Source organism: Podarcis bocagei (assembly GCF_964188305.1).
Source record: "Podarcis bocagei genome assembly, chromosome: Z".
NCBI classification, from domain to species: Eukaryota; Metazoa; Chordata; class Lepidosauria; order Squamata; family Lacertidae; genus Podarcis; species Podarcis bocagei.
This window is the reverse complement of record NC_138140.1, coordinates 2,587,072-2,609,003: the sequence shown is the minus strand read 5'-3', so window position 1 is coordinate 2,609,003 and position 21,932 is coordinate 2,587,072. Positions and strand designations below refer to the sequence as shown.

At 48.1% G+C, this 21,932-nt stretch overlaps 1 protein-coding gene and 1 long non-coding RNA gene across 9 annotated transcripts in view; one reads left to right on the top strand and one right to left on the bottom strand.

Annotated features, from left to right (window-relative positions):
* LOC308579117 overlaps window positions 1-21,932 on the bottom strand; it is a 522,075-nt gene that overhangs the window by 141,227 nt on the left and 358,916 nt on the right. The gene's annotated exons all lie outside the window — the stretch shown is intronic.
* The window catches only part of DAB2IP (DAB2 interacting protein), a 319,383-nt gene that overhangs the window by 133,764 nt on the left and 163,687 nt on the right, over window positions 1-21,932 (top strand). For all 8 annotated transcript variants that reach the window (XM_081179660.1, XM_081179662.1, XM_081179664.1 and 5 more), the window contains exon 3: window positions 1,422-1,540. In XM_081179660.1, coding sequence (XP_081035786.1) covers window positions 1,422-1,540 — 119 coding nt within the window. The remainder of the gene's footprint in view (window positions 1-1,421; window positions 1,541-21,932) is intronic.

Below are 21,932 nucleotides of genomic sequence, written 5' to 3'. Positions count from 1 at the left end.
CTAGGACTTGCTCATCAGAAGGTTGGCAATTCGAATTCCCGCTACAGGGTGAACACCCGTTGCTCGCTCCTTGCTCCTGCCAACCTAACAGTTCGAAAGCACGTCAAAGTGCAAGTAGATAAATAGGTACCACTACGGCAGGAAGGTAAACGGCGTTTCCGTGCGCTGCTCTGGTTCACCAGAAGTGGCTTAGTTCTGCTGGCCACATGACCCGGAAGCTGTACGCCGGCTCCCTTGGCTAACAAAGCGAGATGAGCACTGCAACCCCAGAGTCAGTCATGACTGGACCTAATGGTCAGGGGTCCCTTTACCTTTTAAGGTATGTGGTCCCAAGGAGGCCCAAATCTCAGATCACCAAACAAGGATGCAAGGGGCCAGGGGGAAATACATAGCTGAAATCAGGTGTGCTAGACCTAAGGGAGCAGGAGCTTAACGGGTGTCCTCACACTAGAGATGAGTTGCTCCTACTGAGAGAAAAGCTCTGAACTTGGGTCTTTAATGGGGTCTGGTGGGCTGCGATTGGCCCTTTGGGGGGGTGCCAGCTGATGGAACACTCAGGGTTCAGGTGGGCTGGTATTGCCTCTCTAGGTGGCACTCTAGAACCACACAGCTCAGCCTGTTAGTGGAAACAGAGCAATGGAATATGTACCTCTCCTTGAAAATGGCTTTTCGCTTTTCCATTCCTCTTTGGACTGTCAGTGGGTGGGACCCCATGGAGTTGGCTTAAGTCAGGAGCCCCATTCAGTTTTGTAGGTACCTCTTCCCCAAGGTTTGCATTGGAAGGGTTAATCTCATATCTATATCTAGCTATCATCTCTAAAGCCGCATCCAATTCTGCAGCTACCTTTCCCGCAAGGTTTTCATTTCAAAGGTGATCTCATATGCTTTTGTATGTGTGTTTGATCCCAACTCACATTCCCAGCTGAATGTTGGTCAACTTGCCCACCTTTCCATTGCCACAAGGTCTCTCACCTTTGCCTCTCCCCCCCCCCCCTGTGGGCACGGGGTCTCTCGGTCATAGTGACAGATCAAACTCCCTTCTGCCCCCCCCCCAACACCCACACTACCTCCCACACGAGAGCGTTTCTTCGATGTGCCAGGAGTTGCAATATGCTTGTCTTGTATCTCGGTGGCATTTTTTGAAAAAGGGGTGTGTGAGAGCGGGTGGTTGCTAAGGCAACGGAGACTTAGGGGAGTCTCGCGCCAACGTAGCAGCGCCGGCTTCTCTGAGCAGGGGCTGGATGGAATATTTGTGCCGCGGCAGAGAGGCAGAAGCCAGCATTCCTCCCCCCCACCCACCCCCCGCCCTCACGGTGCCCACTGCTGCCGCGGGAGAGCCAGGGCTCAGAACTCGCCCGAACGGATGCGCATCTGTCCCCTGCCCGTCCCGGTAATTTCCGCCTCCCTCTGTCTCCCCGCAGGGGTTCCTGAGTCGGCGCCTTAAAGGCTCCATCAAAAGGACAAAGAGCCAACCCAAGCTCGACAGGAACAGCAGCTTCCGGCACATTCTACCTGGCTTCAAGAACGTGGACAATGAAAGGTGAGGGGCCCGGCGGCGCGTGCATCTGTGGACGCCCAAACGAGGGCACTGATTTCCTTTCGCTGCTGCCTGGGTCGTGCGCTCACCTCAGGCCAAGGCAGAGCGAAGGGCCGGGCTGAGTAGCTGGTGGCGGCTCATTTAATTACACCAAATGATGGTTTAGATTCGTTCTTACCTCCCGCTTCCTTCGCGGTGGTGGCTGCGAATATTTTGTTTTATGCTTTTGCGTATACGCGTGTTGCAGAAATACGTCCAGTGTGATGGGGAACCTGCCTATGGCGCGGTCGGGGAGAGGCGAAATGAAACACTCGGTTTCCGCACAGCTTGTTGAACTGGCACTGGAAATGCAAGTGCGGGAGATTACGGTGCATTAAGAATCGCCCTTTCCTACAGATGGATGTGTTTGATGAGCAATGAGGCACACATGTTCCACAGACAACTACTGTGTGGTGGGTTGCGGTCTTGGTACGTGGTGCCAGGAGTCATTGGGACTCTCCCCCCCTTGATGTACCAGAACAGAAGGGCAATGTGGATTTTTGTTCAGTGATACCTCAGTTTTTGAACTTAATCCATTCCAGAAGTCCGTTCTTAAACCAAATCTGTTCTTAAACTGAGGCGCACTTTCCCTAATGAGGCCTCCTGCCGCTGGTGCTCATCCACCATTTGGATTCCGTTCTTAGACCGAGGAAAAGTTCGCTAACCGGAACACTACTTCCGGTTTTGCGGAGTTCGTAAACCGAATAGTTCGTAAACAGGACTGTTCTTAGACCGAGGTACCACTGTGTCTAGAAGGGTGTGTTGTGGTTAGATCCAAAGGGATGCGTTTTGCGTGCACCAGGTGAGGCACGTGATGAAATATTGAGCAAGTTGTGACAGGTCTCGTATCACCTTGTTTGGGAGCTTATCAGTTTTTTTTTTTGGATTGTGGGCATATGTGTACCTGCCACAACCATCCCAATACCTTGAGTGACTTTGTTTTTCAACTTGGGGGGGGGTGGGGTCCAAGAGAGTTGTTCAGAGTGACCCTATTCTCCATTTTTATTTAAAAGGGGAGGGGAGAAGACTTACTTGTAAAGATTTGGTGAAAATATTTCTGGGAAGAGGAGCACAATATCCTAGTCCTACCTTGTCCACAGAATCTGGTGCTAATCTGTGGGTTTTCCTATCAGGGATGCTTAATTATCCAGGGTGCTTTCAAGCTCTGAGAATTATTCCAAAATTTCATCTGGGTGCCCTGCAAAGTGCTGCTGCTGCTTTTAAAAACAACATCAGCACAACCTGTGTCTTTTTTAGGGGCATCTGAGGTATGGCATAAGTGTAGGATACTTTGAAAGGGCACCTTGGTTTGTGCCTAAGAGAACATGACCTCTTGTAAGCTGAATATATGGTGGGTTGTTATGGTCAGTGCACAGACAAGGTTTCTGAGTTGGCATCTGGGACAGGGAGGAAAGATCCAATGCAGCAGTTGGGTGTGCATGTCATATTTGCCTGTGTTATTTGGGATATCAGCAGCAGCATCCCAGGCAGATCGTTAAGGTGATGGATGATGGTGGAGCGGAAGGTGCTGTTGAAATAGTAACTATGGGGTGCCTATGCAGAAATGCACAACTTTGATCTCCATGTGAACCGGAGGGAGGCAGGAAAGAACCACTTTGCTCCTTTTGGGGGAGCAATCGGCCAGTGTCAAAGCACATCTGGTATTTTAAGTCAATTTCATTTGTTTCTGTTCATTTCTAAATAATAATTTGAAAATTGGAGTGTGGAGGGCCACCCCCCCCCCGTGCATCTGGGGACAGGAGCAGGACTTCCAGCCCAGTTTTCAGTAGCGTTCACCCCTGACACTTCTCTTCCTTTTACATAATCAATCACTTCTCATAAACACCTACCTTCAGTCCTGTCCCACTGACTGCAGACCCCATTCACCATGGGTGAGCTTTCTCTGTTGCCAGCCGTGTTGTTCCCACAAAGGCAGTCGTGTATATTCCTTCATAGATTTCACAGATTTCTCCCCCCTCCTTTTTTCTGCCTGCCTGCTTTGACCACGCCCAGCTTCCCTTATCCACGGTTGGCTTAAATCTTTTGCAACATGAAGAGCTGTCTGCAATAGAACTGGTCTTTACATGGGAACAGGCAGCCCACCTGAGTGCACACACGTCCACCTTTTGCATTGACTGTGTCTTGATTCTCACCACCTCCCAAACACACACACACACACACACACACACACACACACACTTTCCCAGCTCACCTTTTGGAAATCTGGCTGCAGCCACCATCTTGTTGATTATTGAGTAAGCTCCTTCAGAATCTCGGGTGAGCTAATTTTTGCTCTTGTCTGCTGAGCATTCAGAAGCACAGTGTAGACTAATAGTGTTGTGGGTGCGTCTTGAGGAGCAAGCTGGGGAACAATGCAACAAACAAAACAAAAGGTGTTTTGTGATGTCTATGCACAGAGAAAACCTGGGTTTTGCAACCTGTATGCCTTATATGCAAATTAAGCACACTGGGTGGTTGGGTGGTTTGCTTAGATATTTGGGGAAATGTATCACCTGCTTTTCAACTTTGAGAACCCAAAGAAGACATTGTGTGCATTTCATTTCTCACTGATGCATAATTTACACAAAATTATAAATGGGGAGGGGTGGAGAAGTGGGTGTGGCACTGGACCTCTGTCTCTTAGCCCCTGAACATGCTGCTCAGCTTCACAACTATATTCTTTGGACATGTCTCCAAGCATTGCCCTCATGTAACACTTGGAAATTTGCCTTTTCAGTCTTAAGGACTAGAATCTTGGTTGATTTGCTTGCTTATTTTAAAAGAAGCTAAGAATATCACATAGGGTGAATTCTGCGTCTGGTCCAAGAAAAGGCGGGGTGGGGGAATCAAAACCCTGTATAATGAAAAGAAATTGTTTTAAGGGGCTGAAAAGGAAACAGCTGCACAGTGCATATGGTTTGATCAAAAAGACCCTATGTGGTTTTCCTTCCCCTAGCAACTATGGTATCGGGAGAAAAGAATAAAGACAGGCCATTTGGTCCCTCTCTGCAGAAGGTTCAGCTCAGGGCAAGTCTCTGTGGGAGGTGTCATTGACTCATTCAGTCCAGCCGAGATTCAGCATAAACACCTGCCCACAGATGAGCCCTTCCAGTACGTCTCTGTATGAGTCGCTGGTCTGATCATCCTCCTCCCTTCTGAGTTATGCAAGGGCCACAGTGAGGCCAAGGTGGAGGTAGCTGGCAACCAGGGCCACTCCCTGAACTGGTTATAAGCGAGAAGGCAAACAGGTGAGAATTGCTGATTGCAGATTGAGGCAGGGCCCCATTTGCCCTGGTGGACCAGCCTGCACCAGTGATGGTAGCCCAGCCTGAAGGGCAACTGGGTGGGGAAGGCTGGAATCGACAATGCCAGGCTAGAGGGAGAAATGATCTCACCTGGCAGGTTCCTGTGTACCTTGTCAGTGTGAGTTGTTGTCCTGCAGAGGTCACCTCCATCCTGAGTTTCCTTCTCCAGGAATTCAACATCTGAAGCGGTTGCATATTGCTCCAACAGTGCGCATTCATGTCAGTGGGTGCACACAAACGCTAAAGCGCCATGCCAGGCATAGCTTGCCATTGTGTTTATTTATTTATGATTTCATGTTGTGGAATTTGTATACTACTTGACTGTAAAACAAGAACCTCAAAGCAGTTTGCAAAAAAGAACAAAGTGATAAAAATGGTATCAATAGATCCAGTTTAAAACAATCAGAAAAACAATTAAAACTGACAATAAACTAAAAACAGCTGTTAGCATTCTATATATCTGGGTAGTCTGGCACAAAGACACATGTTTTTAGCAGGCACTGAGAAGAGCACAGTGAAGGAACCTACCTGGTGTCAACAAGCAGGGAGATCCACCGCGCAGGTGTAGAGAACAATCTCTCACAAATGTGGAGCAAGCATTATGGGGGCCATAACAGTGCTACTTCTGCAGACTGAAATGATCCTGTGGGCATGCAGGTGAAGCAATCTCACAGGTCTATTGGTCCCAAGCTGCAAAGGACTTTTTATAGTCAGAGTAACCCTGTGAACTTGGTTCTGTAGCAAATCAGCAAGCAGTGCGGGTCTCTGAGCACATGACTTATACGCTGACAGGGTCTCACTCTTTTATACCCTGCAGTTGCCGAAGTATTTTTCAAACCTATTGATGTATGATCAGGTTCCGCCACCCCCTTCCCAATTTGGCCTTACAACTCAGTGGGAGGTAGACAGTCATAGAGTCTAACAGATACAGGGACCAGTCAGAGGAGTAGAGATAATATTGAGCCAAGGGAATAGTGTGTGGGAGGTGGGCCAAGAAGAACTGGATTGGCAGCCAACTTGTGACCTCTGCCTCAGTTTCCAAATCTGTAAAATAGGAATCAATTCATTTTTTCCTGGGGCTACACCAGATACAGTTTGCGTGGCCTATACATTGCATATGCCATGTTGTGCTGTCTAATAACTGGTGGGGATGCATCTGCTTAATCTGTAGTTTGGGGGAGTTTCAATCATATTCCTCTTTTCTCCCATGAAGGGTATGGTCTAGACCAGGCGGCCCTCCCGATGTTGTTTGACTGCAACTCCCATCAGTTCCAGCAAGCACAGCCAATGGCCAGGGATGATGGGAGTGGTAGTTCAGCAACATCTGGAGGGGGGTGTTAAAGGTTCCCCACATCTGCTGTAGACCGAAGCTCACTAACATGGAGCCCTTCAGATGTTGGTGGGATACAACTCCCCCTCATCAGAGTCTGTTCTGGAGGACATTACAGCTTGATAGGGGAAGGGGGTTGAGACTGGGTGGGTGGTTGTGAGGCTGGTCCCAACTTTGAGCAGAAGGTGGAGCTGGGTGTTCTTTGTGGGTTTTCTTCATGTAGCTCAGAGTCAAACTACCAAACTTCCCAGGAGGCAGTGATGGCCACCAACCTGGATGGCTTTAAAAGAGGACTGGACAAGTTAATGGAGGAGGAGAGGGCTACTGATGGCTGGCAGTCACCATGGCTTGGCTCTGCCTCTACAGAGGGAAGCTGAAATGCTTCCCAGCTGCTGAAAGTCACAGGAAGGGAGAGGATTCCTCTTGTGCTGGGGCCTTCTTGCCAACTTCCCACTGCCATCTGGGTGACCACCGTGAGAACAGGAAGCTAGGCTAGATGGACCCCCTTGGCCTGACCCAACAGAGCTCTTCTTATGAGCTCTCTATTTGCACCAGGAGAAGGGGGTTGCGTCGGCTGGGTTTTTTGCTGTGCGAGCCAGATTTCTGGAACTGAGAGCCGCCTCCTCGTCCGCCACTCCCCGTCAATCCTTTGCCCGGTCAAATGGCTCGTTAAGAGCGAGCAGAGGGTGGTGTTACGAGAGCGGCTGTTTGTTAACAAGCTTCCTGGCACACTGATTGATGGCCGGTGCTGGCGTGGAGCTCTTATCAGGCCGCGCTAGATGGTTCATCTCTGCTCTCGGCCACTTCAGCACCAGGCTGCAAATCAAGCCCCCTTGGCAGGAATGTGCAGGCTTAATTGGGAGAACATTTCTTCCGTGAAATGCATGTGGAGGAGAGACATTGGATCTCAAGGCCAAGCTTGGAACTGACTCAACTACCATAGCGAAGGAGCAAGGGGGAAGGGCTTAATTAGCCAAGGCCAACGGATTGTGCTAAACTGACCTTTTTGTAGGAGCTGCAGCATCTTTTCTGACGAGATTAATCTCTTTTCTGAATGCAAATCAAAACTTGATAACTCACCATCTTATTATTATTTTCTGTTGTATAATTTTTTAATTAATTTTTTCAAACATTTTCACGATCAAATGATTACACGGTTTCATAAGTTGATTCCCCACCCCGGCAGTGTTTTTACTCACACCTTTTCTGCTGCATTATATCTTTATCTACTACTCAATTACAGTTATTAACTCTTATCTTGTTGTATTGCATTTATATCCCAACTTTTTAAAAAAAGTTTTTTTATTCAAAATTAAAACAAGACATATTATCCCAAAACATATCATCCTTGTTTCCCCCCATTTTTCCTCCCTCCCCCCACCCTCCCACACAAAACCCACCCACCCCCACCCCTGACTTCCCACAGTTCCAGTCTTTGATTTCTCTAAAAATGCTGTTTTCTGCATGTTACAAAGTTGTATGGATCCTCAAACTATTTAGCTGATTATTATCAATAAAAAGTTTGTGAATGTTTATTCAAAACCTGCCAAGGACTCCAGTTCACTTTGTTGCATCTTCAGATACTTTGTGAAGGGTTCCCATTCATCTTTAAAGTCACAGTTATCCTTGTCCCGTAGCTTATATGTCAATTTTGCCAGTTCTGCATAGTCCGTCAATTTTTCTTGCCATGATTCTTTAGTTGGGATTTCTTCAGTCTTCCATCCTTGTGCTATTAGGACTCTCGTGGCCATTGTCGCATACATGAAGATGTTTTTCAGCATTTTGGGCAGGTCTTTCCCTACAGTCCCCAGCAAAAATGCCTCAGGTTTTTTAACAAATGTTAAATGGAACATTTTCTTCAATTCATTTAATGCATTTATATCCCAACTTTTTCTCCAAGGGGCACAAGGTAGTATACCCCCTCCTCATTTAACCCCCTTAACAACCCTTTGAGGTAGGATAGACTGAGAAGTGGTGACTGGCCCTAAAGATCACCAAGCAAACTTCATGCGGTTGAGGTGGCACTGTGGGTTAAACCACAGAGCCTAGGACTTCCCGATCAGAAGGTCAGTGGTTCGAATCCCCACGACGGGCTGAGCTCCCGTTGCTCGGTCCCAGCTCCTGCCAACCTAGCAGTTCGAAAGCACCTCAAAGTGCAAGTAGATAAATAGGTACCACTCCGGCAGGAAGGTAAACGGCGTTTCCGTGCGCTGCTCTGGTTCGCCAGAAGCGGCTTAGTCATGCTGGCCACATGACCCGGAAGCTGTATGCCGGTTCCCTTGGCCAATAAAGCGAGATGAGTGCCACAACCCCAGAGTCGGTCACAACTGGACCTAATGGTCAGGGGTCCCTTTACCTCCCAGGTCATAGCTTGATGCTCTAACCAGTACACCACCACTGGCTCTGTAGAGAATACTAAGCTCTGTGGACCATGGATGGACTGGACTTAACCATCCAGGGGTCCTTTACCTTTTTTAAAAAAAAGAAAATAATGTGGCTTCCTATGTCCTATATCCTTAAGTAAACAGTCAGCATGGAGAGTTTTGCATGCATCTCAGGGGAGAGCATGCATAGCCTGGCATCCTGAGTTCAAGTCCGTCTCTGCACACGAGCAGAAGAACGTAAGAGCTGTTTCGTTGGTTTGGGCCAAAGGTCCATCAGCATTCAGTTGCTAGCAAAGTTGTCTGTGGAAACTCACATACCAAACTGTGTAAGGTGCCTAGTAGCTGGTAATCAGAGGTAGACTCTTATAGATAAATAAATGAAAAGTACACACACAGAGAGAAAAGAAAGTCGCAGATTATGTGCATAGTGCTATGCCTTGTTGGGTCCTAGCATGATAAAACTAAGTGTCAGCCATAAACAATGAGCAGAGCATTACGTAGTGAAGTGGTGTAACATCCTTATAATTGGTCCTGTTCAATTACAGTGGGTTGTACTGGTTGCCGCCATGAAGGCAAGCAGCCTCTGGTCTTCCGCTAACCTTCCAGATCCAGATCCTGTTTCAGATATACAGTGGTGCCTCAGGTTAAGTACTTAATTTGTTCTGGAGGTCTGTTCTTAACCTGAAACTGTTCTTAACCTGAAGCACTTTAGCTAATGGGGCCTCCTGCTGCCACCACACCACAGGCACGCGATTTCTGTTCTCATCCTGAAGCAAAGTTCTTAACCTGAAGCACTATTTCTGGGTTAGCGGAGTCTGCAACCTGAAGCGTATGTAACCTGAAGCGTATGTAACCCGAGGTACCACTGTATATTTTCTTACGTGTAATGGTTTCTAAGGGGTTGCTCATGCGCAAGCAGGCAACTATCTCCCTGGCTGGGTGCAAACACCTGGCTGGGCTGCCAAAGTAAACTTTATCTGTCCGGACGCCACTCACCCGTGGCTGACTCAATCGCTGGCAGAATCCGTCAGTGGGCGTTTCTTAAACTTCTTCCAGAAAAGAAGCTCTTTGATGCCTAGCCTCCGCCTACCCTCTCTGCGCGAAAGCCTTCTGCGCAAGGAGGGCGTGAGCAACGGAGGACCCCTACTCTCCCCGCTGGTCTCAGGCAAGGAGTCATGGGACCACCTCGCTGCTTCCCCCATCTGCCCCCCTTCTCCACTGGTGCTACGCTGATTCTCTTCCCCAGAAGATGGGCTGCTTCTCCCGATCCTTGTACGCTCTCTGGAATCCCTCTGGCTTTTGCTCTCCACCTCCGGCACTGATGGCAGTTCCCTGACATTACGCTAGTTCATGGGTAGGCAATCTAAGGCCCGGGGGCCGGGTCTGACCCAATCGCCTTCTCAATCCACCCTGCGGATGGTCTGGGAATCAGCGTGTTTTTACATGAGTAGAATGTGTCCTTTTATTTAAAATGCATCTCTGGGTTATTTGTGGGGCGTAGGAATTCGTTCATTTTTTCCTCTCCAAAATATAGTCCAGCCCCCCGCAAGGTCTGAGGGACAGTGGACCGGCCCCCTGGTGAAAAAGTTTGCTGACCCCTGCACGGCTAGTCTTTAGCCAAGGCTTTTGGAGCCCATTTTGTAAATTCAGTAAGCCTTGTCAATAAAAGCGAGAACAGCTGATGATCAATGGCAATCAATTAAGCAATAAAATCAGGAGAGCAACTCACACTAGAGATCAGCAATGCAACTGAGATGTAAAAGAGGAGCTTCATACAAAAACCCTGTGTCTCTCACTTCAGCTGTATTATTATTTTTTATTCTTGCATTTCTATCCCACCTCTCCTACAGGGTACTAAAAATAGATTCTAAGTCCCATTTTCCCCCCTCACAGCAACTCTGTGAGGTAGGTTAGTCAACAAGATACAGTGGTACCTCGGGTTACAAACACCTCGGGTTACAGACTCCACTAACCTGGAAGTAGTACTTCGGGGTAAGAACTTTACCTCAGGACGAGGACAGAAATTGTGCAGCAGCAGCAGGAGGTCCCATTAGCTAAAGTGGTACCTCAGGTTAAGAACGGTTTCAGGTTAAGAACGGACCTCCAGAACAAATTAAGTTCACAACCAGACATGCCACTGTAATAGGGTTACACTCCCTCTGGGCAGGGCAGAGAAACCTCCAAAATTCCTCAGAAGAAGAATTGCCTTCTCAGAAATGTTTGTCCAATTCAAGCCCAAGCTCCTTATCACTCTCGTGCCTTGATGTATCCATTCCAAATACATTTGCTCCTCCATCTCCACCACCCTTTGCCCTCTGGGATTCTCCAGCTTGGTCCTCTTCTCCCCACCCCACCCCCAGGCCTAGAGCTGTCCACACAGAATCATAGAAGCGCAGTGTTGGAAGGGACCCAATGGTCATCTAGTCCAACCCCCTGTGATGCAGGAGTCATAGAATCATAGAATCATAGAGTTGGAAGAGACCACAAGGGCCATCGAGTCCAACCCCCTGCCAAGCAGGAAACACCATCAGAGCACTCCTGACATATGGTTGTCAAGCCTCTGCTTAAAGACCTCCAAAGGAGGAGACTCCACCACACTCCTTGGCAGCAAATTCCACTGTCAAACAGCTCTTACTGTCAGGAAGTTCTTCCTAATGTTTAGGTGGAATCTTCTTTCTTGTAGTTTGGATCCGTGTCCGCTTCTCTGGAGCAGCAGAAAACAACCTTTCTCCCTCCTCTATGTGACATCCTTTTATATATTTGAACATGGCTATCATATCACCCCTTAACCTCCTCTTCTCCAGGCTAAACATGCCCAGCTCCCTTAGCCGTTCCTCATAAGGCATCGTTTCCAGGCCTTTGACCATTTTGGTTGCCCTCCTCTGGACACGTTCCAGTTTGTCAGTGTCCTTCTTGAACTGTGGTGCCCAGAACTGGACACAGTACTCCAGGTGAGGTCTGACCAGAGCAGAATACAGTGGCACTATTACTTCCCTTGATCTAGATGCTATACTCCTATTGATGCAGCCCAGAATTGCATTGGCTTTTTTAGCTGCCGCGTCACACTGTTGGCTCATGTCAAGTTTGTGGTCAGATGACTCCTCTCTCTCTCTCTCTCTCTCTCTCTCTCTCTCTCTCTCTCTCTCTCTCTCTCCCTCCCTCCCTCCCTCCCTCCCTCCCTCCCCCCTACCTTTGTAACAACCCATAACTCCACATCCTTTGCCAAAACCAAGTTTCAACACCTCTCACAGAAATGAAAACATTTCCTTTCTATATTTACCTCCCTCCCTCCGCATCCTCCATTCTCTTTTGCCACTCTGGACCAAATGTTAGATTGTAAGTCCTGTGGAGCAAGGGGCCTCTGCTCTTTAAAGTGCCACCGTGCATGTGGATAGTGCTCTGTACATCTTCCCATATGTAGAAAAATGTGAGGGTGTTGTCACACATCTACCACTGGGGGACCTGTAGGACCGAATCACAGTCTACAGAAAGAAATTGACTTGGGAAGGTGAGAAGTGAGCTTGTAGTTCCATGGGGCGGCAAGGGAAAGCTCCAGGGGGCTAATATGGGAGGCATGGGGGGGTGTTGGTGAGCTGAGTGAGCAGAGGTAATAAAGAAGCAAGCAATGTTCAGAGCATGTGGCTTTCAGCAGAGGGCCCTGGTTCCGTTGCAATTTAGGCACACAAATACAGTGGTACCTCGGGTTACAGACACTTCAGGTTACATACGCTTCAGGTTACAGACTCCGCTAACCCAGAAATAGTGCTTCAGGTTAAGAACTTTGCTTCAGGATGAGAACAGAAATTAAGCAGCGGCAGCGTGGTGGCAGCAGAAGGCCCCATTAGCTAACGTGGTGCTTCAGGTTAAGAACAGTTTCAGGTTAAAAATGGACCTCCGGAACGAATTAAGTACTTAACCTGAGGTACCACTGTAACAGCTTTCTGCTTCTTTGGGTTCAGGATCAGCTGGGCATCCTCTTAGAGCAGGGTGACCATTGGTCATGCTGGCAGTGTGGTTGGTGGGAGTCCACCAACATCTGGAGAGCCACAGCTCCTCAGCCACAGCCGCAACCTCCCAGTGTTTTCACAGCCATGCATCTCATGGCAAGGGTACCCACTGGTGTGCTGCCACAGGGCACACCTTAGCAAGAACTCTGACCTCCCCCAGCAACCGGTAACAAAAACATCTCACCATCCCTTTGATTGCAATTTATGCTTGAACTTCCTTTCACAAAAATGGGATTTGCTTCCAAACTTGCCATCCATCCTCTTTCTTTCTTTCTTTCTTTCTTTCTTTCTTTCTTTCTTTCTTTCTTTCTTTCTTTCTTTCCTTCTTTCCCCTGGCCCCTGCAACTTCGTTTGTTCCTCCCATTATCCCTGGGGCCACCATCTCCTCCACATTTGTCCAAATGCAACTAATCTCTTTTAAAAGAAAGAAATAATACCCGGATGATTTAATTTACTGTATCGACCTCTTTCGCCAAGGCTGCTGGGCTGCTGGGCTGCCGAGATTTAATTTGGAAGGAAGAGGTCCTTAATTATTATGAAGCTGTGCAGTTCTCACCGCCGTCCCCCTCCCTCCCCTTCTCAAGTTCTACTCGCAGATATCATTCTAGGCGCGACAAATGTCCTCTGAGCATGCAGCCAGTTGTTAAATGGATCTTGGAAAGAATACAGCGGTGAATTAATTAATAGCAATGAATGCTTTTCCTAGCAGGTTTTTATTCCTCAGGCCTCTGACCTTTCCCCTCTCCTATCAAAGAGCCATTTCAAATGCCTGGAACGGCAGCAGAGAACGCTGGGCTGGGGAGCTGCTGGATGCCTTAGAGCAATCTGTTCCCTTTCTCTCTCAGCGCTTCTCATCTTCTTCTAGCGACTGAAAGAGATACTGCGAGGCAGGAGCTCACAGAGCGCCAGTCGATTCACACACAGGCTTGCATCTTCAGCCCTCGCTGGCTGCGGTTTCCAGCACTGACCTGAATATGCAGATGGGGAGGCTGTAGCTCAGCGCCAGAGCATCTCTAGCTGATTCACGCCATAGTGCACAAGGTACACTTTCTCAGCACTGGATCAGCTCACAGTGGAATGTGAGAATTAGGGACTCGGTGAGAATTCTTTTGGAATCTGGCATGCCTGCTACCCCAGGTTCAGTTTCCTTGGGATGAAGGTCATCGGAGATTGTGGTGTCATTAGGATATGTGGTTGGCACTGTTGGTTAAACCACAGAGCCTAGGACAATCAGAAGGTCAGCGATTCGAATCCCCACGACGGGGTGAGCTCCCGTTGCTCGGTCCCTGCTCCTGCCAACCTAGCAGTTTGAAAGCACGTCAAAGTGCAAGTAGATAAATACTGTCTTGGGCCCGGTCTTATTCAACATCTTTATCAACGACTTGGATGATGGACTCAAGGGCATCCTGATCAAATTTGCAGATGACACCAAACTGGGAGGGGTGGCTAACACCCCAGAGGACAGGATCACACTTCAAAACGACCTTGACAGATTAGAGAACTGGGCCAAAACAAACAAGATGAACTTTAACAGGGAGAAATGTAAAGTATTGCACTTGGGCAAAAAAAATGAGAGGCACAAATACAAGATGGGTGACACCTGGCTTGAGAGCAGTACATGTGAAAAGGATCTAGGAGTCTTGGTTGACCACAAACTTGACATGAGCCAACAGTATGATGCGGCAGCTAAAAAAGCCAATGCAATTCTGGGCTGCATCAATAGGAGTATAGCATCTAGATCAAGGGAAATAATAGTGCCACTGTATTCTGCTCTGGTCAGACCTCACCTGGAGTACGGTGTCCAGTTCTGGGCACCACAGTTCAAGAAGGACACTGACAAACTGGAACGTGTCCAGAGGAGGGCAACCAAAATGGTCAAAGGCCTAGAAACGATGCCTTATGAGGAACGGCTAAGGGAGCTGGGCATGTTTAGCCTGGAGAAGAGGAGGTTAAGGGGTGACATGATAGCCATGTTCAAATATATAAAAGGATGTCACATAGAGGAGGGAGAAATGTTGTTTTCTGCTGCTCCAGAGAAGCGGACACGGAGCAATGGATCCAAACTACAAGAAAGAAGATTCCACCTAAACATTAGGAAGAACTTCCTGACAGTAAGAGCTGTTCGACAGTGGAATTTGCTGCCAAGGAGTGTGGTGGAGTCTCCTCCTTTGGAGGTCTTTAAGCAGAGGCTTGACAACCATATGTCAGGAGCAGTGGTGTAGTGTGGGGGGTGCAGGGGGGGCTGGCCGCACCGGGCGCAACATCTGGAGTTAGGGTTAGGGGGTGCAAATCCACAGGTTAGGGGGCGCAAATCCACGGGTTGGGGGCGCAAATTACTTGCCTTGCCCCGGGTGCTGACAACCCACGCTACGCCACTGGTCAGGAGTGCTCTGATGGTGTTTCCTGCTTGGCAGGGGGTTGGACTCGATGGCCCTTGTGGTCTCTTCCAACTCTATGATTCTATGATTCTACCGCTATGGCAGGAAGGTAAACGGCGTTTTCGTGCGCTGCTCTGGTTCGCCAGAAGCGGCTTAGTCATGCTGGCCACATGACCCAGAAGTTGTACGCCGGCACCCTTGGCCAATAAAGCGAGATGAGCGCTGCAACCCCAGAGTCAGCCACGACTGGACCTAATGGTCAGCAGTCCCTTTACCTTTACCTTTTTACAACCTGAACATGAGATGGAGGGGCTCACAGCATCAACACCCCAATGGGTCTTGCTTCTCCATCAGTCACAGCTTTGGATCCAGCACAGAGCAAGCGTGTCTCTGGGTCTCCAGCTTCCAGCCTGCTTTTTTCAGCTCAGCTCACACACACCACCCTGGCTCTTGTTGTCCTACCTAGCAGCCAGGTGAGGATGGAGAGGAAAGACCCGCCCATCAGCCTGGAGGGCCTCATCCCTTCATTGTAGCTCTTGCAATGGAGCCCATCCTTTTGGGATGCGGATGAGGACACTGCAGTGGCCAGCCAAGGCCATCGTCTTACAAAGAAACTTCGCTGGCTGGTTCAGCAGTAGGACCCTCTCTTTGATTCTAGCCCTCCCCGGGTACGGGATCCTAAGAATTGGAAGGGAGACATGGCATCATCCAGACTCACCTCCCTAACCCACAACATCATGCTATTATCCCACACAAAAGCCTTATTAACTGAGCCCCATTTCTTTTGAGCTGATTCCTAAATTTCCTCCTCTCCCTTCTTCTTGTTTTCTTCTTTTTTTGTAAATAATTTTTTATTGATTTTCACAATTAAATTCCACATTTAATCACAATAGTACTTTTTTTCCTACCCCAGCCCCCAAATTCACAAATATCTTTTTCAAAACCTTATCTTTGGGGTTCTTTAGACCTCATGACTTCCCTCCATTCCCTCTTCTTGGTTCTTTATATAGACAAAATTATTCTGCATTTCCATATTCATGCTTAGCCAATTATTATTTCTCTTAATTTATCCAAATTTATACTGATGGCAAGGAGTTTAGTCAAGTCCTACTGATGTTTCAACCTATTTGCAATACCCTGCAATCGAACAATAAACATTTCCCATTCTTTCCCCTAACTTTAGCATACTTACATTTCACCGGAAGGCGACTATCTGTTGAGTCAGATTTGAAGTTCTGCTCCCCTTCCTCCCAGGCTTTTCTCAGTCTCAGAGGCTGTAGTTACAACCTTGTTCTAACTGCCAAGGCACCCACAACTGATTCCTGTCTGTCCCCCAAACCATCCACCTGTACACTAGGCATCTCCTTCTCTTTCTTCATATCAGATCCTTGCATGGCCACCTATTCCGCTTCTGTTTCCTTTGTCGATGGTTCTATCTTAATAATCAGTTCTGTCATCATTTTAGTATTTTTATCCATTCGAACTAGTAATTTGTCTGTTGGATTTTCTAAATTTTCCTTCATCTCTTTTATCAGCTGTCTTTTCAATTCTGAAAAAAAGCTCCACACATTCAAAATGGGGCTTATGTCCTGTTCGGAGACCCTTCTGTCTGAACTTTTCCTGTACTTCCCCACCCTCCTAACCCTTTCCACTCCAGCTGTATTACCTAGTAAAGGACCCCTGACCATTAGGTCCAGTCATGACCGACTCTGGGGTTGTGTGCTCATCTCTCTCTATAGGCTGTGGGAGCTGGCATTTGTCCTCAGACAGCTTCCGGGTCATATGGCCAGCAGGACTAAGCCGCTTCTGGCGAACCAGAGCAGCGCACGGAAATGGTGTTTACCTTCCCGCCAGAGCGGTACCTATTTATCTACTTGCACTTTGATGTGCTTTCAAACTGCTAGGTTGGCAGGAGCAGGAACCAAGCAACGGGCTCACCCCGTCGCAGGGATTCGAACCACCGACTTTCTGATCGGCAAGTCCTAGGCTCTGTGGTTTAACCCACAGCGCCACCCACGTCCCTTATTACCTAGTACATATATACAATTTAACATAAAGTCCACGTTTCAAGTTAATTTTAGATTTTACAGATATTTACTTTAAAAAGAAAACAAAGAGCGGTATGTCCAAAAAGAATTCAGCTTAATTATCCAGGGGAGAGTACTTGCTTCTTATTAGACCTATTTTCTTAAAATGTCTCAGAATGATGTGAGAGATTGCAAGCAGTTAAAAATCCTTTTGATTTCCTCCTTTGAAGGGGTTTCCAACAGATACAGTCCTTCCAAAATTCCAGCCTCTTGCTTTTTTCACTTCCACTTTAGAGTTACAGTTTGTCTTTAGGAAAACAAGTTCAGACTTCTATAAGTCACTGCAACCCAGATATATAATTCCATACATTCCCCCCAACAGAGTGCAGAATAAGTTTGTTCCAGGTTTTCACTGCTTGGTTCGAATTCACCAAGGGCTGTAGTTCAAAGTCAAGTCCACAACTGTAAATCTGATAAGTCAGTAAGTCCAATAAAAAGCAATAAAGAATGGGTTTCAGTTGTTTTTACTCCAACTTCCCCATCAGCAGACAGTATCCATAAGTATCATAAAGAAAGATTTAGTAGAAGTAGTAGAAGAAGAAGAAGAGGAGGAGGAGGAGGAGTTTGGATTTGATATCCCGCTTTATCACTACCCAAAGGAGTCTCAAAGCAGCCAATATTCTCCTTTCCCTTCCTCCCCCACAACAAACACCCTGTGAGGTGAGTGGGGCTCAGAGACTTCAGAGAAGTGTGACTGGCCCAAGGTCACCCAGCAGCTGCATGTGGAGGAGCGGGGAATCGAACCCGGTTCACCAGATTACGAGTCTGAAGGCTTGCGGATAGCTGCCTGAAGCCTGGAGAGTGAGAGGGGTCAGTGCGCACCGACCCCTCTCACTCTCCAGGCTTCAGCGAAAACCTGCATTTGCTCCATAGGACGCACACACATTTCCCCTTCATTTTTGGAGGGGGAAAAGTGCGTCCTATAGAGCGAAAAATATGGTAATTTCGAAAGTAAATCTTCTTTACCTTTCCATCAGCTTAGTAGTAATTTTTGGAAGATCTCTTCTTCAGGCTTGAGCTGACGCTTCACTCCCGCAGAGTTGCAATACTGCCATGACCGCAGGCTCGATCGCCGCTTCCCCCCATACTTTCCAGCACAAAAGGAGTTTTGGGGTTGCAGGAGAGCCCTTTTGTGGTCTGCTGGACCTCTCGACACCCTGAGCACCCTCCCAGGGCTTTTTGGGGGGTGAGCCTTGCCTTGGTGCTTCCCCCTGTTTCTCCGCAGGACTCAAGTCCGTCAGACGATTGGACTCGTGCTCCTTTCCGCCACCTGCAGAAACCGGAAGTCCCCTTCCTGTTGTTTTCTTCTAAAACACTTTTTCATGGAGGATAAGGCTGTCAGTTGTTATTAGCCAAAATGGATATGCTCTGTCTTCATGGCCAGAGGTAGCAGTGCTTGGTTGCTGGATGATGGACTAGATGAGCCACTGGCCTGATCCAGCAGGGGTCATCTGATGTTCTTCTACTTCCAGGGCTGTTGGGCATGCTGTGTCAGGAGCTCAGCCTACACTCGAGTAGGTCCCGTCATGTGATAGACAAAAATCCCATGACTGCAATCATGGAGCAGGAATTCTAACATGCTGCCTGCTGGCGCAGCAAGACCCCAACCAACCACCCAAATTTAGATTTGGTCACAATCTAAATTTGCATCTAGCTGGCATCCATCTGTCTTGGGAGACCATGGAGGAGTGCAGCTTTGCAGGTGAAGTCAAACTGTTGGAAGATTACAGCACCTGCTGTGGTTGTGGAGAACGATATGTGGGAGACGTGTTTTGTTGCAGCTGGGGCAGAGAAAGGAGTCCAGCTGTGCCCCTGCAGATGCATATGTAAATTTGCATCTACAATGTTTAAATTAGGTAAAGGTAAAGAGAACCATGCTCATTTGGTCCAGTCGCGGATGACTCTGGGGTTGCGGCGCTCATCTCGCTTTCTTGGCCAAGGGAACTGGCGTACAGCTTCCGGGTCATGTGGCCAGCAGGACTAAGCCGCTTCTGGCGAACCAGAGCAGTGCACAGAAACGCCGTTTACCTTCCCGCCGGAGTGGTACCTATTTATCTACTTGCACTTTGACACGCTTTCGAGCTGCTAGGTTGGCAATGATGGCCACCAATTTGGAGAGCCTTGATGGAGGTTTGGACAAACCCATGGAGGAGGAGGAGATGAGCCACAGTTACTGTGCTGTGCCTCCGTGGTCAAGAGGCAGCGAGGCTTCTGAATACCAGATGCAGGAAAACACAGGAGAGGAGACCTGCTGTTGTGCAAGGATCCCGCTTGCTGGTTTCCCACAAGCATCTAGTCAGCCACTGTGAGAACAGGACTAGATAGCACCTTGGCCTGATCCAGCTAATGGCTCTTCCTACCTTCATAAGCTTCATCTGCCTGGATGAACAAGGACTGACCTTGCCAGCCTAATGCTTTGCGGATGAGCATCAGGCTGGTAAAGGCTATGCGAGAAAAACAAACTGTATCGGACAATCAGTTCTTCTTCTTGCATTATGGTGTTCCCTAAACAAACCTTCACTTCAAAGCCGCTCTGTTGTGTTCCTCTCTAAACACCGGCTGGAGGGATTGGGGCTTAATCTCTTTGGCCTTCCCAGGTGACAGCAGGGCTCAGCTGACATGGAAACCGTGATCCAATGTGCCTGAAGCAGCTCAGCGAAAAAGCAAGGGGTAGGAGGATGAGAGAGACAGGTGTGAAGGTGTAGCTCCCGCCCTGTGGAACGCCTTCTCATCAGATGTCAAGGAAATAAGTAGCTATCTTATTTTTTATTTATTTATTATTTTTAAAGGTAAAGGGACCCCTGACCATTAGGTCCAGTCGCGGACAACTCTGGGGTTGCGGCACTCATCTCGCTTTACTGGCTGAGGGAGCCGGCGTTTGTCTGCAGACAGTTTTTCCGAGTCACGTGGCCAGCATGACTAAGCCGCTTCTGGAGAACCAGAGCAGCGCACGGAAATGCCGTTTACCTTCCTGCCACTTTGCACTTCTACTTGCACTTTGACGTGCTTTCGAACTGCTAGGTTGGCAGGAGCAGGGACTGAGCAACGGGAGCTCACGCCGTCATGGGGATTCGAACTGCCGACCTTCTGATTGGCAAGCCCTAGGCTATGTGGTTTAACCCACAGCGCCACCCATGTCCCAATGTTTAAATTAGCACATGGGAATTTGTGCCCTGGGTCTGTGCCCCACCTAGGCTTTTGAGGACCTAGCAATGACCCCACGTCTGTGTTTGGGTGTGTGTCAGCTGTATCCAAAGGGACAGGACACATGCCTTAAACCTCTTCTTATGTCCGCCTCTGCTTGCGTCCATTTCGCCCAACTTCCACAGCAAACCCAGAAGTACCCAGCAGGTTTGCCGCCATTCACACATTCACACATTCGCAGTGTGCAATTGCCGTTCATACATGCACAGAAGCAAGCAATTGCTGCCCGTGCCTGTGTACAATTCCACCTCTCCCAGTGACCCCTTTCGGCCTCTGGACGGACCTCCAGAATGGATTATGGTCGCAGGTAGAGGTTCCACTGTACTGAGTCAGACTACCAGACCTTTGAACTTAAAGGGATTAGCTCTGCAAATGAACAGGCAATTGCAAAGAACTGTGTGCCTCCTGAGCATGGGCAGATTGCACTTTCTCCCCACTGAGTAACCCAAACCAGCTGCTGCGTACATGGAATGAAAGAGAACAGTGTTCAGATCAGTGTGTGGGATTTGCATGCAGTCTTGAGCAACCCAATTTTTTAAAAGCAAAAGTAAGCAGCCAAGCCAAAGGTAGATGGGGAGATGTTTGGAGGGGTAATCTACCAGTTCTTAAAGTGCCTGAGCCCTTTGGCCAAAAAGAGAAAGGGTGGCCTGGGGGGGGGGAGGCACGTGTGGAAGATTCAAGGGCACCCTGAAGGTTGCTCCCTGTCCCCATCATACCTGTATTTCCTTTCACCTTGTTGAGGCATCTGCAGATCTGCCGCTTTTAATGTAACACTTCTCAAACCAGGGAGCTTAATTACTGGTCTCTAATTAATGACTGTCTTAAAAGGTGATTGTCAAGCAAGGTGAGGGAAGAGGGCAGCTTGGTGTGAGGAAACGTCTGGAAATTGCCTGCTGTCTCTCTATGTCTAGAGCTTCCATAATCATTATGGGCTGAAAGTCAGTTATATTTAATGCTTTAAAAGCCATTAATTGCCCCACCCTGAGCTAATGAACAAATGAAATGTAAATATGATACAAAACCTCATTGCCCATCCTCTTTTGAGGCTGTCAAAGGGCGAAAACAATGTGACTCAGGTAGGATATATTGGCATTTATTTGGTTTTGTTGTGCTAGTTTAACTGTCATGGCTGCCCGCAAAGAATCCTAAGAACTGTGGGCAGGGGTCCTACCCAGCCTTATTTGGAAAGATGGCTACTCCTTGTTGAGAAGGAATGTCAGTCAAGCAATGCTGTCTGCCTTGCAATTTGCAGTGGCAGCCTAAGGCATGTTTACTTCGAAGCAAGGTTCACCGTGTGGAGTGGGATTTCCTTCCAAGTAAGAGATTGGCTCTCTGGTTTGCATTAAATCTAAGAACAATGAATGCCCAATTATACCTCAGGGACAAACATAATCATCATTATCCACAGTAACTCAGAGCAGGGCTTTTAGTGCATCTGCCCCTGTTCTGTGGAATGGCATTCCTGTTTGAGGTTCCCCAGGCACGCACTGTCTGCACTTTCCAGAAACAGTTGAAGAAGGTCTTCTCGGTTCCAACAGGCTTTTCCAGCTGAGTGTGTCTTTTTCACAAGTGTGCACTTGTTACGGTTAAATGCACTGGTCGTTTTCCGGCATTGAACTGTTTTAAATTATCCTGTGTGTAAACCACCTTGAGACTGGTGC